The sequence below is a fragment of the Thermobia domestica genome, chromosome 3 (genome assembly GCF_964235325.1).
Source record: "Thermobia domestica chromosome 3, izTheDome1.hap1.1, whole genome shotgun sequence".
Lineage (NCBI taxonomy): Eukaryota > Metazoa > Arthropoda > Insecta > Zygentoma > Lepismatidae > Thermobia > Thermobia domestica.
Window position 1 is genome coordinate 16,972,299 of NC_137456.1, and position 17,326 is coordinate 16,989,624.

Below are 17,326 nucleotides of genomic sequence, written 5' to 3' on the forward strand. Positions count from 1 at the left end.
TTCTCGGGGTTCTCTCGTTTCCTCTCACTTTTATAATTCCATCATAATCATCCATCTCATCGTCACCGTCTGCTTTAGGCTCTGTATATAATGGTGAAACATTCAACTTAAAAGATAGTCCGTGTTTCAGCTTCAACCGATCACTGCAATTTTTCATCACAAGTATCTTTATTATTATTTTTATTAGCACACGTTATTTCGAGTTTAAGTCCTGTCTCATAGACATTGTACAGTATTTCTACATAGATCTAGTATTGCGAGACACGGACACAAGGTGAATATTCTGAATTAAGAGGCTAATGCAATGTACTTCGGATTCAGAAAGCATGCTGTAGAAGTGCACAATAAAGAGCGAGTTGTACATTTTATGCTACTAGACATTTTTAAGTGAAAACACTTTGTATAGTATTAGATATGTAATTGTCATGACCATAAAATGCATGTCAGTAGTGATGTTGGCACGATCACCTGGTTACTTCTTCACTAACGGTTTCTGTCCGGATCTGGGTCTCGCTTCTCAGACTCTGAAGTAGCCAAAACCATATTGATCGTACTGCGTTTTTCGACTGGATTAATGATGTCCACCGACAATTTGACAATATTTCTTAATGAGGATACACTTACAAGTTAGTGTAGTTGTTCAGAATTCGTGATCTTGCAGAATCGATGACATAAATTCTTTTAGAATCTTGGCTTTTTGAGATAAATTTTAGACGTTCAGGCAAGCAGGTAGTCAGTCCTTCATTGCTATTTGTCGTAGGATCATGGTTCATACCTCGCTTTTTTCACAATAGAGAAACCTTTCCAGCGGTACCACTCGCTTGTTCGTATCATACACCAGAAACGGGAAAATGGGGAAAATCCGGAGATTTTTTTTTAGCGTTTTTCAAAATTTTCGCGTCCCTCTGACTCGGGCCTGGGTTCACGTAGGAATCTCAAAATCACTAGAAAAATACGTAGTTACGAGCACAAAATTTCAGTGTAATATCTTGAAAACTAAAGAGGAGGAAAATTATATGTATATATATATACCGGTATATACGCGCCATATATAAATTTCATGATTCACACCTAATTCTATTCAGAATAAAGCAGCCTTTCAAAGAGCATCACTTGCATGCCCATATCATACACCAGAACGAGAAATTAGGAGAAATCCAGAATATTTTCCGAAAAATCCCTTTCTTGAAACCTTTGAGCTCCTCGGGCCCGGTCGTGGGTTGACGTAGAGATCTAAAAAAAAAAAAAAAAAAAAAAAAGATAAATAGAGGTGTACACAATGCGTAAGCAAAATTTCGATATATCTTAAAAGCTAAAAGCGGGAAAACATTTTGAAAATTGTCCCAAGAAAAAAATATGATGTCACGTCCCCGCCCTCCTTTGCGCTACCAAGTTGACCATCTGATGCAAAAACGCATCTGGAGTGTTCTTTGGTCCATGTCTGACTTGACCAATAAAAAGAAAACGGCTTAAATGCCTGTTACGGGATCTAAATAAACGGTTAAAGACAACAGTATTATGATAACGAAAACGTACCATGGATCGTAAAAGGGTTAATGTGCGAAGTTACAGCTTAAGTGGCATGTACTTTTATTATTAATCGAATCAATCTGCTATACCAAAGACGGAAATCGGAACACAATCAGGTTGTATATCAAAAGATTATAAACGTATATTTTAAAATGAGCCGAAATTTGCTCACAGATTTAGTGAGGAGAAGAGAACGATGTTGTTATATAGAATTGCGTTAGCACACTCGCGATTTTCTGTATGGGACGGAGTTTCATGGTCACCGGGTCTAAATACTTCCAGGTTAGAGATCGCAAGGTTCGTAGCCTTTTCCATCATTGATCTGTAAATTGGGAATGTAGCTTTGAAACTTACGCAAGAATGTATCGTGAACATATTTTCAACGAACTTAAAATGTTTATTACTGAATTTTCTATGTCTGTGTGTGTTATATGCAATTTTTTAAATGTTGAGCCCTCCATTCAATAGAATATCAAAAATTATTTGAAAGTAATGATGGAATTTTTCGCGTCACTTTTACCGTTCCCGAGATACTGGCCAAAGAAGCTCTAATTACGAGAGATTTAAGGAGCCATATGTCGGGAACCGTAAGTCATAGATCATACTGTTGTTGATCAATACCTAAGAGGATGGTGAAGATTTTGAATTACTGTTTCGCAGCAAAATGTTTACCATCCTCTTAGGTATTGATTAACATCAATATAATCTCTCTATGACTTACGGAGGGGCCGCGGTGGCTCAGTGGTAGAGCGTTCACCTCTGGTGCTTGGGGTCCCGGGTTCGATCCCAGCCCCCGCCAAGTGAACTTTGTCGTGGACAAACACCGTGTGCGTGTGTTTTCTCGGGGTTCTCCCGTTTCCTTCCACTTTCTTCATTCCACCATTTCATTCATTACTCATCATGACCGTCTCCTTTAGCCTAACCGGCATAACCGTGGGAAAAGATTACATTTCATTTCTATGACTTACGGTTTCCGAGATATTGGCCAAAAAAGTTCCGATTTCGGGAGATTTAAGGAACCATATCTCGGGAACTGTAAGTGATAGAGAGATTATATTTTGCGAATTTTTCAATTTTGAGCATGTGTCTTGATAAAACAACATATCGTATTAAATTTTAATAGAACTCTTAAACAAAACATGTGGAAGAAATTAGTACTCAAGGAAATTATAAATGGATAGCTATATTACAAGAGTTGTTTAATGAGTATAATAATAAAGCACATGGAACAATTGGTAGAAACTCTGTAGAAATTAATAAGAAAAATTAATTCTTTTTAAGTTCGTTCTGGCAATGCTCTTGAAGCATTCGGAACTGGTTAAAAAAATAGAATAAAACTAGGAAGCGAGAATCTGAAGATGAACAAGTTGGATAAGCGTGGCTCGCTCTGAAAATAAATTTGTCTTCGCAAACTACAGTCAAGCTGCTTGGGCGTAGCTTAGTGTAACATTTCATGAAGGTAATAGAGTAGGTGGGTTGTTTAACATTAGTGTTACTCACAAGATGAGAAATAAAGTTTTGTTCGTCTGGTCTTGCAAATTTATGCACAACCTTTATGCCCTGAATGTCCTAATTTCTTCTGTAAGTTACCAGAAGCCTTCTGCGTCACGAGATGCTCACAACGGAGTAATATAATAGGAGGTGTAGTCCGAAAGTAACTTTCTCCAAGCGACTGTGCATGTGACATTCAAGACCAGATGTATCTTTATTTTGCCGCGTAAGCACCACGTACATTGAGGCATTTGTCTTACCGCTCTATAAGCTTCAAAAACTTCCAGGTAAGGTTCTGGGCTCAACATACGGAAGAAGCGTCGAACAGCTTCTGTAACTTCTGCATTGGTTCCAAAGCGTTTGCTACCGTGAGTCTTCGTCAAAGCCGAAAACAGATGGAAGTCACTGGATGTGAGATCAGGACTGTATGTCAGATGGGCAAGGCGCTCCCACCCAAGAGTTGCAATAGGGTTTTGCGTTGCTGTCGCAGAGTGTGGTCTCGCATTGTCGTCCAACAACAGAACACCAGATGTGAGGAGGACTGTCACACCCAGTCGAAATTGAAGGAGGCGATTCGGAACAAGCGGCCTCTTGTTCCGAATCGCCTCCTTCAATTTCGACTGGGTGTGACAGTTCCGCGCAGCAGTGACCACGACCACGACGCCAAAACCCGCCGTCTCCATAGCTACCAGGCTCAGACTGAGAGAATCCTCTCTACTTCAGACCGCTGCACGGGCCGGGCGCGCCCGGTTCGGCCCGGAATGTGCCCGGGGCGGACACAAATGCTATAGGGCCGAACCGGGCACATGTTTTTCCGGGCCGGCCCGGCTCGGCCCGGACATTCTAAAAAACAGATTGGAAACTAATGTTGTCAGCCAATGTTAATCGTAATGTGTTTGGGAAACTGACTCTTTATTCACTGCAAAGTACTCTAATACCACTACTATTACTACGACCACTGCTAATACTACTACAACTTCGCGTCAGAGTTGACATGTCTGCTAGTACCGAATTTATCTTCTAAGTACAGAAAAAAAAACCAGAGAAATGCTAGTTATGGCTGGTCTGCGTAGAATGTGAACCAATGCTTGATCTACGAGGGACAACGGTGACTCAGTAGGTAAAGCACTCACATCTGGTGCTAGAGGTCGTCGGATCAATCCCTGCTCGTGCTATGTGAGCTTTGTGGTGGACAAACACCGTGTGCGTGGGAGTTCCCGGGGTGGTCCTGTTTCCTCTCACTTGTTTTCATTCCACCAATTCATGCCATGATCATTCATACGGCCTGAGTTACCTAAAGAACGTATGATAAAGTCAAATACTTGACCTACTAAGTAGAATTTGGTACGCTACCATTAGACCACGGAGGCCAAAACCGTGAACTGGCGTATTCATAAGATCAGTGCAATTTGTAGTAATGTTCAATTTGCAAGGCAAATACCAAATGGTGTTATATGTTCCTGTATTGTTTATAGTATGATACTACAAATATAACAAAATATAATGATCAAATAAATCACCAAGACGCCAGGGTCGATTAGGTGTTCCTGGAACGGTAGCTCAGTGGTTGAGCGTTCTCCTCTGGTGCATGGGGTCCTTAGTTCGATACCAGCTCTCGCCAAGTGAATTTTGTGGTGGACAAACGCCGTGTGGGGGGTTTTCTCGGCGTTCTCTTGTTTTCTCCCACTTTACTCATTTCACCATTTCATTTATTTCTCATCATCACTGTCTCTAGCCTAGCCGGCATAACTGGGACGTAAAACTCAAAGATTTTATTCTCATTGTTTTGTTTTCGTATTACTACTAATAGCAGTGGTGGTATTCGCTGTTGTATTAGTATAGTAATGAGTAGTACTAGTAGTGGAGGAGTAGTAGTAGTGATAGTAGTAATAGTAGTAGCAGTGGCAGCAATAATGGAATTAGCACTAGCATTCGTAATCGTTATAATAATATTAGTAAACAGTAGTAGTTGTAGTATTAATATTACAAACGGTGTAGCAGTTTTACATATCTTCTCTGTTACTCGTAATGCACTAATGTGTTGTATAAGAATTTTACGTCCATGAGCTGTATTATTATATAATAAACATGGCTGAACAGAGCAAGCACAGATAACAAATAAGACAGACAGAATAGAAATATAGAGAACAAACCTTGGGTAACTTTTCACACGATTTTCCCATTCGAGAAGAACAAATAGACATTGCAATATTACGACGACACATTTCTCATTTTCCATTGCATATTGAAGGATTGACCTGACTTTATCACACTCGTTTGTTCTAAGGCCGGTCAGTTTAGGGTCCGGCACGTTCTCCGCCCAGCTCGAGATTCGGGTCGAGCCGGGCACAGAATACAGATCCATCCGGGCCGTCTTCGGGCCTGGGTTTGCAGGGCTCTGCTCCACTTTGCGAAAGCGCTGTGACGGCGCCATCTGCAGGATCGCGGACGAACGATATCTACTTATGTCTTGGTATGTTGCACGTTCAACCGCTGTCTTGCTTCTCCCCATTGCTGTTCGCGTACATGGGGAAAACGACAAGGGAAACTTATTTTCGTACTCTACCTCGTAGCATGAAAACATTTATTATTGCAGAGTATTGTGTAATTATTTGCGTTATCGTTAAACGTTGCTAAATCATCATCATTGTGTTCGTGGAATCACTTTTTGGATTTATAGTTTTTATACCGGGAATCGTGTAACTCTATGCAGTGTTTGAGCGTCTCGTGAGCAACACTGTTTATACAACATAGTAGTTTTTTCTTGATAAAAACGCAATACTGCCATTATATTTTCCGATTGTTGTTAATACACAAAATTACTTGACACTGAAGTCACTTTGAAATGTGTCACTGCTGCATAGTACGACCTCCAGGAAAACTGATACATTTCGATACTATTGTGCTGCCAAAATGTCTTGAGCCGTGGCAAAAATGCGAACTAAAGCTCACACCCTCACACACCCTCGCGTTGAGCCAATAAGGGCTCAGCTGTTGCTAAGCGAGAGAAAGTGAGTGGAATTCCTTCAGACGATAGCAGCGCTTGCAACGAAAGACTAGGGATCAAGTCAATGTGGTATAATAATAGCGCCGCAATTTTGCAAAACCTCCGCTTGCAGTGGTAAAGGGATAGCAATCAGAACACTTCTATCCACTAAGTTTGTGAATTCAAAATTGAACATACGAGTTTATGGTTCAAACATTATCACTATGCTATTACTGGGCTACCATGGTTAAATATAACAGTTTAGAAGTACACACCGTAAATATGTAAACTGAAATAATATAAATTTTTACCAATTAAATGTTTTGAACAAATCCTTCCGTTTTTTTTTTTTAATGTCTTAAATCACTGGAAACTCTCTGGTCTGTCCTGAAATAAGAGTAAATTTATGAAAGTGAGTCTCATATGTGTTGGAAAAAGTAGATAATATGAGATTGTATGTTGTTTCTTTGTGTGAAGTGTACTTCATTACTTTATTTTCAGTGCTGGAGTTCTTCTTTTTGAAGGGGACGTCAAGAATTTTGGACGTGCAAAGGCGCATATTTGTATGATCTGTAACAAGCCATTCAGCTCACCTAGCAAAATCAATATGCATATGCGTATCCACACTGGAGAGAAGCCATTCTCCTGTAACATTTGCAGTAAAAGCTTCAACATCAAAAGCAACTTCATGCGACATGTGAGGACAGTTCATAATGTAACAAGCCATTTTGTTGTGTGATTTGTTGTGTGAAAGCTGATTTTGAAGACAACTTCTTACTGTAAACAGTGCAATTGTGGTGTGTCTGAAGTGTCTGTAACCTTTCGTATGGGTTAAGCTTAGTTTTAGTTTCAAGTCGCTATTTTTCACTTCAAAATTGAATGTGTGTGTGTAGAACTTTCGTATTATTCACGTCAAGATGGAAGATCTTGGTTGATATTTTTGAGTGATTACTTCGTGAATTGATGGAGGACTGATAGTGTGGAGCACGATCTGATTCAACACATACATGTTAGGATTTATGTACATGCATTCTCCAGTAGTTTGTGAACAGTATAAAAGATGTTGTAACTATGAAATAAAAACAAAGTTTGTAGGCAGCAGTCATTAGTGCCTACTATCGAGTTGAGTTACATCAGTGGTTGACAACTCGCCTGGTAGTTACTTCCGTTGATTTACTCTAGTTTCACGAGGTGAATGCTACTTTTTACTTTCAATATTTGAGGCCTTGCCAATTTTTTCCCTACAGTTTCATCCTATTCAGCAAGCGAATACTACTGTGTATATATGGAGTATTTAAAAAAAATATCCTCCTCCTCTAATATTATATAAATCCTGGTCGACTTTCATTCTATCATGCATTAATATTTCAATCTAATGTGGCTTTTTAACTGTATATGATACACTATTACAAATATAAATATTGCTTTGAGATGCTGAAGAAACTGAAAAGTATGATTTGTTATTAAAATTTAACTCTGAACAACATAGTAGACAGTGTAGATACCATATACCGATGTTATCTTAAATGTGTAATTATGATTTAATATATAGAAGCTTGAGTCAGGTATATGTGTACTTTTGAATCCTCACCCATGCGCACTTGGTTGTTTGAATGTCAACACACATCTGTAAACTAGCAGCAGTTTAGCAGATTGGGCTATTTTTTAAGATAAATCACTACCCGGGATTCAGTACATTCCCTTCACTACTGTGCAATGAAACGTTACATATTATAAATGTTGTAGTATAAGATAGAGTTATGTTTCAGGTACAACATAAGACACTGATTCATTTTGTTGTGTCTTCTGATATCGAAAAAGATAACAAATAAAAGAAAATATTTTATTCGTTTTACGATGAGCACACAAGATATCACTTGCTGTTAGCTCTTACTAGAATGTTTATTTGTATGTGTAAGATATTTTTTTTAAGTAACGATCTTATTACGAAATAGATATATTGTTTGACCGTTTTTCGTGTTATGTTTCACATTTTATTTAAATATTAATTTACATTTAAGGAAATAGATTTTGAGAAGAAACTTGCGCAGAACGCCATAATGCGTTGTTGCCAAATTTTTACGTTTACTGTGTTAGTCACAATAAGAAAAGTTTTGGATTCTAGCGTTGCAGTTCAAGAAGCGGAACTTAGCTGTGAATTGCGGTAAGGGTCGAAAACTGATTTTTCCAGCAAGTATCTAAGCAGAATGCCATGATTACTTTCTTTATTATCTGGCATCAGCAGTCAACACTATCTGGCAACACCGCACTATTCAAGTAGCGTTTAGCATAGCACCGAGAACACCTAGTGATCCACCTTAAGTGCTCTTGCTACCAAAATTTCAAATTGGACGACATGCTACTTTTTTGGGCTACTTTTAGCTGTTGGGAAGGATATATCGTGTCACTCTTCCGCTCCAAGTGTTCTGGTCTAAAATTTAGAAACAGCGCGAAGAGAATGTGTACTATACGATCAACTACTGTCAAGAACATAATTAAGCGATATGAAGATGTTTAAACTACTAGTGCACCCACCGAGGGGCAAGAACGTGTTTCACGTGCTTCTCAGAACTTAAGTCGAATGTCCCTCCAGAAAATAACCATATGTTGATCATAAGGTTATTCGTGTTTCAAGATAACTATGAATCGCACGCTACGCAAAATATTAAATCTCCAGAAGGTATTTAAGTGCCAACGGTATTACCTAAGTGAAACTCGTCGTTGGAACAAACATGTGTATGTACGAGGACCGTCTACGTGGCGACGAGTGAAAGTTCGTTGCTACGCTTGGTATAGTTTGGATTTATCTATCCGATTGTGATAAAATTTTTACCCTAATTTATATTTCGACCGCCAAAAATCCCGTCCACAATTCATTCGTCATTGCAATTAGCTTTCTCGAGAGGACCTATGGTCGGCTGCAAACTACTGTTATAATGAAAAAAGTCTCCATGAAGTATCTAAAAATTTGTGAAATCAGTACTACATACAGTCATCAATATACACACATATTGACGCGTATTTTTACAAATCTTTCTCGTCTGTGTGGAAGTGCCATGAATCAAGTTCGTTTGCAACAAGACAAGCTTATATCACATCTCATTTTATATTACGGTATCCGGGCTCGATCCATGTACCTTCCTGATTGGGACTTTTGGCCCTGTGAAGGGCTTAGCCATTCTATTACGATCCTGGGTTCGATTCTTGTCTGTCCCTGTTCGGTAAAGCCATTCTATTACGGTACAGCATTGCGCTGCCCAGTACGCACCATCCTTAACCGGCCACCGCGGAGAACTCTCTACTCTTGGCCCCCGAATAATATAGCTTTGCACTATTTTATTTAAGGGTTCAGAAAGTTCGTCCCCGCGACATGAAGGCCCGATACATCTTACCGTAATGGTCCAGATTCGGCGGAATCACCTGGGAGGAGTCCTAAGGCGCGTTATAGAAAATAGATGAGAGCATCACCTACTTTCATGGATTAAACATAAGTAATTCAACAACCACGTTTTCGTCTCGTCATGCAATCTGTGAAAAGAAAGAACTAACAAAACTACATATTATAGTGCCATTTACTGGAAATGAATAAACGTACCTGAGACAAACAAGTTTTTCTTTACATTATGTTGCCCCGTTTACATAGTGAATTCGAAAATATGCTTTTTAATTACTCACTAGAACAGTTTTAGTCCGCCATGGCTCGCCAATAGTTGTGATCACGTTTTAAGTAGAAACACTATATATTCGACGAATCCACTCGCAGAAATCGTCCTTTCTTCCAATTCAAAGAATTTAATAAACAGTCGTTCCAGGGAAACGTGATGACAGCATTATGTTACGATTTCGGTTGAAGAATTGGCTTGTTTCGACATTTTTCGTGTTAGTCGGTGATCAGGAGTCCGTTGCCTTCGAGTGCACCTTGCTAAGTCCTTTGTTTCACTCTTAATCTCGATCACGCCCCCTTATCATTATAAAGTATTACTTGGGGCTGATTTACTTTAATAACGACTTACATAAAAATCACTAGAATATTCATATTAGCAATACTACTTTCACTGATTGTTTATGCATATTCGAGGATAACGATGGATTTTCCAAATCACAGGCCAACTTATACTCTTTTTAAATAATGTCTGGTATCAAGATCAAAACATGATCAGTAAAAAATAGCTGAATCATGCTTCACACACACACTAACACACTGAAATCCCACTATTACGCTACAAAAACTCCATTCTTTCCTTTTCCTTTTCTTCTACTCTGTCTTTTAGCACCACCTGGCGGCAGCACAATCAATTAGAAGCATATACCACACAAAACGTACAAATTCAGATGAACGTCACATAATGCATTAACGCAGAATTTGCGTTTAAGCGAAAAATATATTAGGCAAAATTTTGGTACAGTTACATTTATACACAGAAGTTTGCAGCGAAGGGAGATGACCAGCGGCATTAAGGTTATTCTGTTTGAGGACATATAGGTCAAGTCATCAGATACGAACCGTCTGGATGTGTAGGGGTTTGGTCTCCTTAATAAAGCATTGTCATATCGCCACACGCTGGAACCATGGAAAGCCTGTAAAGACGAATGGCAGAAGATTCCCCTTCCTATGCTTTGTACGAGACTTCCTTCATAGTAGTTGCGCAGACCCATAGGGTAAATTGCACCCCCGCGGCGCTTCAAGTTACGCCATTGTGTAAACCAGTATCACTTTGAGGCCAACAGATAATGACCTTTTCCTAAGGTAATTTCCGAGTTCAAATGTGGGCAACCTTCTACCTTTTGATTCTGTGTAAGTGTATGATTAGCTGAAAGTTAATACAATATATGAGTGTTCTCTTGTTTGTGTGTAGAGTAAAATAATATTCCAAAATATTTGTGCGTTCAGAGCCTTGGAATCACATCTAGTGTAATTATTCAAAACTCGCGTAAGGTACACTCATAGGCAACATGAAGAACTTAGAATCAAAAGTTTACCCCCGTAGAAATCGAACAAAAAATTCTACATTGGCATCGTTAAACTTTTGCTTTCTTAATATTAATTTACCCAGCGCTGTATATTATGAACTGTATGAACTTACTCAATATATGTTCTACTCTAAAGGATAGAGCATCGTCAAGAAGTGTACTAATATGATTAGAGAAAACGAGACAGGTATGGTATTTAGTATCTCCTATATTTATCGATGGCTCCGGAGCCGGTACTGTGACTTACAGTGAGCCGACCTCCTTTATGCATATACCAACCGTCGCTTACGCTCGCCCACCCTCCCTGTTGCGCTCCTTCTGACTCGGTTAGCATTCGTGCTTTTTACTGGTCAACTAGCACAAAGTGGTTCGTGTTTTATGCACTAATTTTTAGCCATACGTCCACATTGTATTGATACTCATGACTACATCATAGTTACGAATAATGAACCATAATCACTACCAAGTGATTTGAGGGAGAAACTAAATAATACCCCGAGACAAATAGATAACACATAGTCGTAAATAGTCGTCCTTCATTTGATTTTTATCTTTTCTTTCCAGAACTGACATCTAATAACAATTTAAACAATGTTTGTTGTCTTTCATTATGTCAAATAAATTGCTTTAAAAATTTGGTTATTATGCATAACTCGTGGACCCAAAACCTGCACAACATATCATTTCTCAGGCTTATATAGGTCAAAGTCTAGCACTATGCCATCTCACTATGATTGCTAGACTTTTTCGTTTCTAAACTTCATAGTGAAAAATACATTGTTAAAAGAATAATTTTTTAAAAAATAGGGAAGACGCTCTAAGCGTTCCCCAGGGGTAACTAAAGTTGTGCACTGTCTGTGGAATGTCCTTTTAAACCCTTATAACACCAAGCAGTTACGTTTAGTAGTATAACAAAGTAATGGTTATAGGTTTATATAACAGCGATTATTGCCTTTGAAGCTATTAAGATTACTCTAATAACCATGCTTGAAACTAGTGGCAGACATTTATAATAATGGTGACTTCGAAATATTTACATCCTGCATTGCGCTGTTTGGAAACGAAAGTAGTGATCCCTTCACATGTCCATACATATTACACGGCGCATCCGGACTGTAAATTCGGATGGATTTTAAAATGAAAGACGAATATACGAAGAATATTATTTTATTAGTGTAGGGTTAGTGATGCATAACCTACTCTTGAACGTACGCACAATCCTTGTTTAGGCATTTATCATAACGCGAAGTAGCGTCTGTATAACTGTGTCAAATAATTATGACGCCAAAAACGAACCAGGGTGTCATAATCATCTACGACTCGCCTGAGCCGTCATTTCCGAGCAAATAATGTTTGAATTCTGCCTTGACAAACTGTGTCATCAGTGCGTGGACTGTAACTTGGTTTATGGAGTCACGTAGGACACCCATGCTTCATCGTTGGTAATGGTGCGATCAACGAACAGGTCGCTTTCCTAGTAGTAACGGCAGGAAAGTCAAAGCGGACTAGGTGCTTCTTGTGCTCCGTTGTCAGTCTCTTGGAACCCACCGTAGACATATCTGGCGAAAATTCAGTCGCTGATTTATGATCTCATGCAGCAGGGATAGGTGGACTTGAGGGTTCGAACATTGTGAACCGCCCGCTGTGCATAGTTGGTTGCTGCACAGTTTCCATCAATTCAGGCGTAAGGTAATCACAAACGGTCGACCACTGCGGTGTTCGTCGTGCACATTACTACGTCCGACTGTGAATTGTCTATTCTATCTTCTAACCACACACACATGACATCCGGTAAACTGCGATGGATCTATGATGCCGATAGCTTGTTAGCATGGAGAAACCTGACTGCCCCCTATACTTTGCACTCGGAGAGACTATGCGCGCAGCCATGTTTACCGGACCATAGTTCTCTCAACACTGACTTCACATAACTGCGCCAGCCCCAAGTTATGACTACTTGCTTTCCTTCTCGACTACTTGGCAAGTGCGTCCCGCCCTGACTACTTGTGCCATCTTGGAACACATTTGGAACTCGTAGATGCGCCTCGTATATTGTTCTAGCTTTTGTTTGTTGTGGCAGACTTCTTTTTTGAGTGTATATAATTCATTAAGTATTTCTGGTTCTTCCCCTCAGAGTTCCAATAAATTAGAGTGACAGAGTACATTTCTGCTAGGCCAATACATACAAATCAACTCGTGCAATCACTGACGGCACCATCAGTTGAGATAATATGCCAGACGCCAAGTGAAGAGTGGAAGAATGAGGATTGAGCAGGAAACTGCTAAGGGACAGTGTTTATTTAATTTGCAGACAGCGCTTCGAGTTTTCTTGAAGCCCATGAGAGGGCTGCGATTATCTAGTTAAAAGCGGAGAACGAAATGCATCGGTGGTTAGTCACTCGCTTTACCACGTGGCAACGACGCAACCCAGCCTTCGTTTCATTCACTGTCGACTGCGTCTCTCGCTTTAATTCCGATGAAGAAAGAAACAATACAAGGTGCCTTTTCTGCAACGATACCTACCTTCAAACATATAATGGTGAAAGATGAGTTCACTCTTGTGTTTGTCGAAATTAGACTCACAACGCATACGTATTATTTTATGACAATTGCTCTGATGAGGTTACATCTAATTTTTGTAATCATAGCACCCGGTGATCATCACGAAATCAAAGCAAGAACTTCGTTGATAAGATTTTGAACACTAGTTTCATCCATTTGTATTAACCTAATCTACCAACGTAAACTTTTCATGGAAGTAACCACTACATAGTACTGTAGAACACATGTACTTTCTGACACTTTTAATGTCGTAAGTTACGAAACTATAACATAGTGGATTGTATTTTGGATTTTTCATTAACAAGTCTTTTGTTTTGTCTATCGAGAATACTTTTTCCAATACGGAATTGCTCGAACATTAAAGTAAATAATGTGATTTGTTTAAGGTGTACCGTAAGACACTTAGAAAATATAAAAAGAATTTCACAGTCCTCTGTCGGTAAAATCATGAACTGTAAAGAGAAAGTTTCAACTGGCACCGTAAGATTTACATTTAACTGTGTTTTTGCTATAATGTTGACGGTTAACATCGGTTCTACTTACCCGGAGGGTTTGTTGTAGAGATATGGAAAACAGTCACAGTAAAGGCCAACAACATTTGAAAGATATCTCCTACAAGAATTTCCGTCAAAGTTAAGTCAGTTTCGTAGAATACGACTGTGTATAATGAGACTTTGAAGCAATAGTTGAAATTGAAATATAAAACGTTTTAAAGTCATAGAGAAAATAAAACTGGTAGAAGGCGGTTTCAGCCTCTAATCGGGATTACTTTGTGCCGGTTCCAAGTAACTTCTTAGATAAGAAATTATTACTGCTGGTACCTTCTGTCTTCTAATTTTACGTAAATTTCCTATTTAGGTAGATGCCGGAATGGATTTCTTGTTGGAAAATAAATTACGAACAGTGGTGGATCTAGAAAAATAGTTTGAGAGGGGCTTCACTCAGAAAGGCTTCGTTTTTTTTTCTTTCTTAAGAAATCACTAGACTAGGAAGGGGCTTGAAACTTATACGCATAGGAATGACTAACATTAGATTTTTTTAAAAAAGAAATCCTGCAATTTGATTGGGCTTCAGTGTGAAAAACCCAAATCCCGTAAATTTACCACTGATTATGTTGGGATGATATTCTTGGACATAAAGAGCAACCAAGGCAAATCAGTTCACGCGAATTTTTTTCTTCCTGATTTTGGCATTTCTGTGGGACATATGCTAAACTCTGAGAATGTGGTTTATGTACCGGTACCAGAAATACGTAATTTTCTTTACAAATATTGATGCTTCGTACTAAGTACTGATACCAGTACTATGATTCTAATATCAATATTTGTAGACTGCATGCAGTTTTGTGTAGGAAGTGAAATGGATAAATACTGAAGGGAAAACATTGCACAGAAACATGATGTTCGTATGTTGAACATACTTTCTTGTATGTAGTGCAAAGTATTCTCACCTATGGGGTTACTTTGCACCAAAGTTTATATATTACAATAGTTATGGTCATATTGAATGTTTACTAACGCACTTGCACGAATGTTTTCCTTATGTATCTAGCTATTGTATGTTTAAAGTACAGTGTTCTAAATCATTACGTTTGTAAGTTACATGCGATTTCCTTTAAAATTCCTTACATCTGGTGCAAAGTAACCCCGTCTTACAGTACTTCATTATTTTCAGCAATGGAGGTCCTGCGTCGGATGTGAATAGCAGTTATATTCGACGTCCAGATGCCTTTGCTTGTATGTTTTGCAAGAAGTTATTCCAGAATGCTAGCAAATTCGAAATTCATATGCGCATCCATGTTGGAGAGAAGCCATTTTCTTGTGCTATTTGCAGCAGAACCTTTAACAGCAAGAGCAGTTTAACTCGACATGAAAAGATGGTTCACACTCCGTGCGAACAATTTTACTGCCTAAAATGTGCTCAGAGTTTTGCATCGAAAGATAGTTTTGAAAGTCATAACGCAGTGCACGCATTGGAGCGTTGTGTGTTCGAGAAACCTAAAACTTGAATGAATTCAACGCTTTCTTTTAGTTTCTCGTAGCTGCATTCTATTTTTCCCAAAAGTAAATATGTAGAACTTCCAGACTTTTCACATTGGGATGGAACTCCCCTAATCATGTTGATACTTTTGACTGAAATCATCGAATGGTGGACAATTGGATGGTTGTGGCAAACTCTAGATAAGAATGGTGGTGGAGCACGATCTGATTCATTTCTTGGCTAATCAGAGCATGCATAGTAGGAAATTAGGCACAATAAGGTAGTTTGCAATAAGTTTGTGTACAGATTTAGGATATCCTAAATGAAATACCTTATGTATGCGTAATGCCAAAATTTGTACCCAACTTCAATAGTGTCTGATTAACATGTGAGCGTATGTCCACCCCAATAATTGAAAGGCGTTGAGAATACAAATCCAGCGGTCGGTTAACGATCAATGGGGTTCTGGTTTGTTTCGAGTGATTTGTGTATGGTACATTATACATGCAATATGAGCTCAAAATGAAAAGTGTGCGTTTATGTTAAACGTCCCAGTGGAACATAATAATAGTGAAATTTTGCTACAATTTTTCATTCCTGCGGAATGGAAATTGTTAAAATCCTTCCAACCCGGGGTCTTGGAACAATTTTTGACATATAATGGAAGTGCGGGAAAGTATAGAACCTCTGTTCTCTCCTTTTGCATCAAAGTCCCTGTTATCCACAGCCCGTAGCCACAATAGCCTTTTGTCGGGATTGATTAGTAGAAAGCTGGAAATTTGCCACTTATTACAACATCGTAAGGCGGGTATTTTCTCGAAAGTTCCCGACCTTCTTGCTTACCCCCACAGCCCTAAACATGTAAATTTGCGTGCCTGCATTAAAATGTCACTATATCTCTTGGGCCAGCTCGTATCAGTATGAGTTTTTAAAGATAAAGCCCTCACATTACGTTCTTTAATCTGTGTCCTGATATATTTTTAGCGAAAGTAATCATGTATGACGCTATTGAAATACATTACTGAAAATGTAGGTTTTTCAATGCAATGTTCAACATTTTTATTATTACCAGTAAAAACATGATAACGTTCCAACAAAATGTGTCAGATGAAATTTTCAGCATATTTCCTTATCTTTAGAATGATATACACATTGATACGAGGTTTGTAGAAATGTAAACGGTGATCGGACAGTTCTTACCAGCTGACTGCAGGTCCGAGTTAGTCACCCTGCCGCGGCAGATACATTTAGGAACGTCTCTCACATATGTACAGTGAACAGCATATTGATTTACGACAATCAAGAAAACTTCCGAGATCAAATAGATTTAGAAGGAATCACCTTTGGTTTAGGCAACATATTCTTTTTTAACACAAGATGTCGAGAACTTGTTTCTTAGCCATCTGATTTCGTTAGTGATGAGTCAATGAACTGTGACCAAGAGTATCAACTAGGTTGTAATACAAGGAAAGAATGAGTGGGCAGACATTTCGAGAACTGAAATTAAAAAGAAATTAAGTGTCCAATACCTCGATTTTACACAGATCTGTCAAAGTGAAATCTAAAGAGGTTAATATAAACTCTTATCAGCTCTAAATTCCCTGCGTGTGAATGACAGTCCTTCAAAACTTAAAACCTATCTTGAATATGAGCTAGCCTCTCTTCCACCCAATGTTGCCAGACTTGAAGATTTAAAAGTAGCGAGGTTCTGCTCCAAAAGTAGTGGATTTGAACTATGTAGCCCAAATATATTCACGAAGAAATTAATTCTCGACTAAAAGCAGTGAATAATTCTTATTATTCAGC

The 17,326-nt window shown here is 38.7% G+C and overlaps 1 protein-coding gene across 13 annotated transcripts in view; it reads left to right on the top strand.

Moving 5' to 3' along the window:
- The window catches only part of LOC145680197 (uncharacterized), a 161,061-nt gene that overhangs the window by 46,625 nt on the left and 97,110 nt on the right, over positions 1–17,326 (top strand). Inside the window, exon 4 of one of the 13 annotated variants that reach the window (XM_081750458.1) lies at positions 15,215–15,793. The exons of 11 other annotated variants lie outside the window; for them this stretch is intronic. In XM_081750458.1, the coding sequence (XP_081606584.1) occupies positions 15,215–15,548 (334 nt within the window). In that variant the 3' untranslated portion in view covers positions 15,549–15,793. Of the gene's footprint in view, positions 1–6,508; positions 7,891–15,214; positions 15,794–17,326 lie in introns of those variants that run through there. One more of the 13 variants, XM_081750464.1, reaches the window with a different exon arrangement.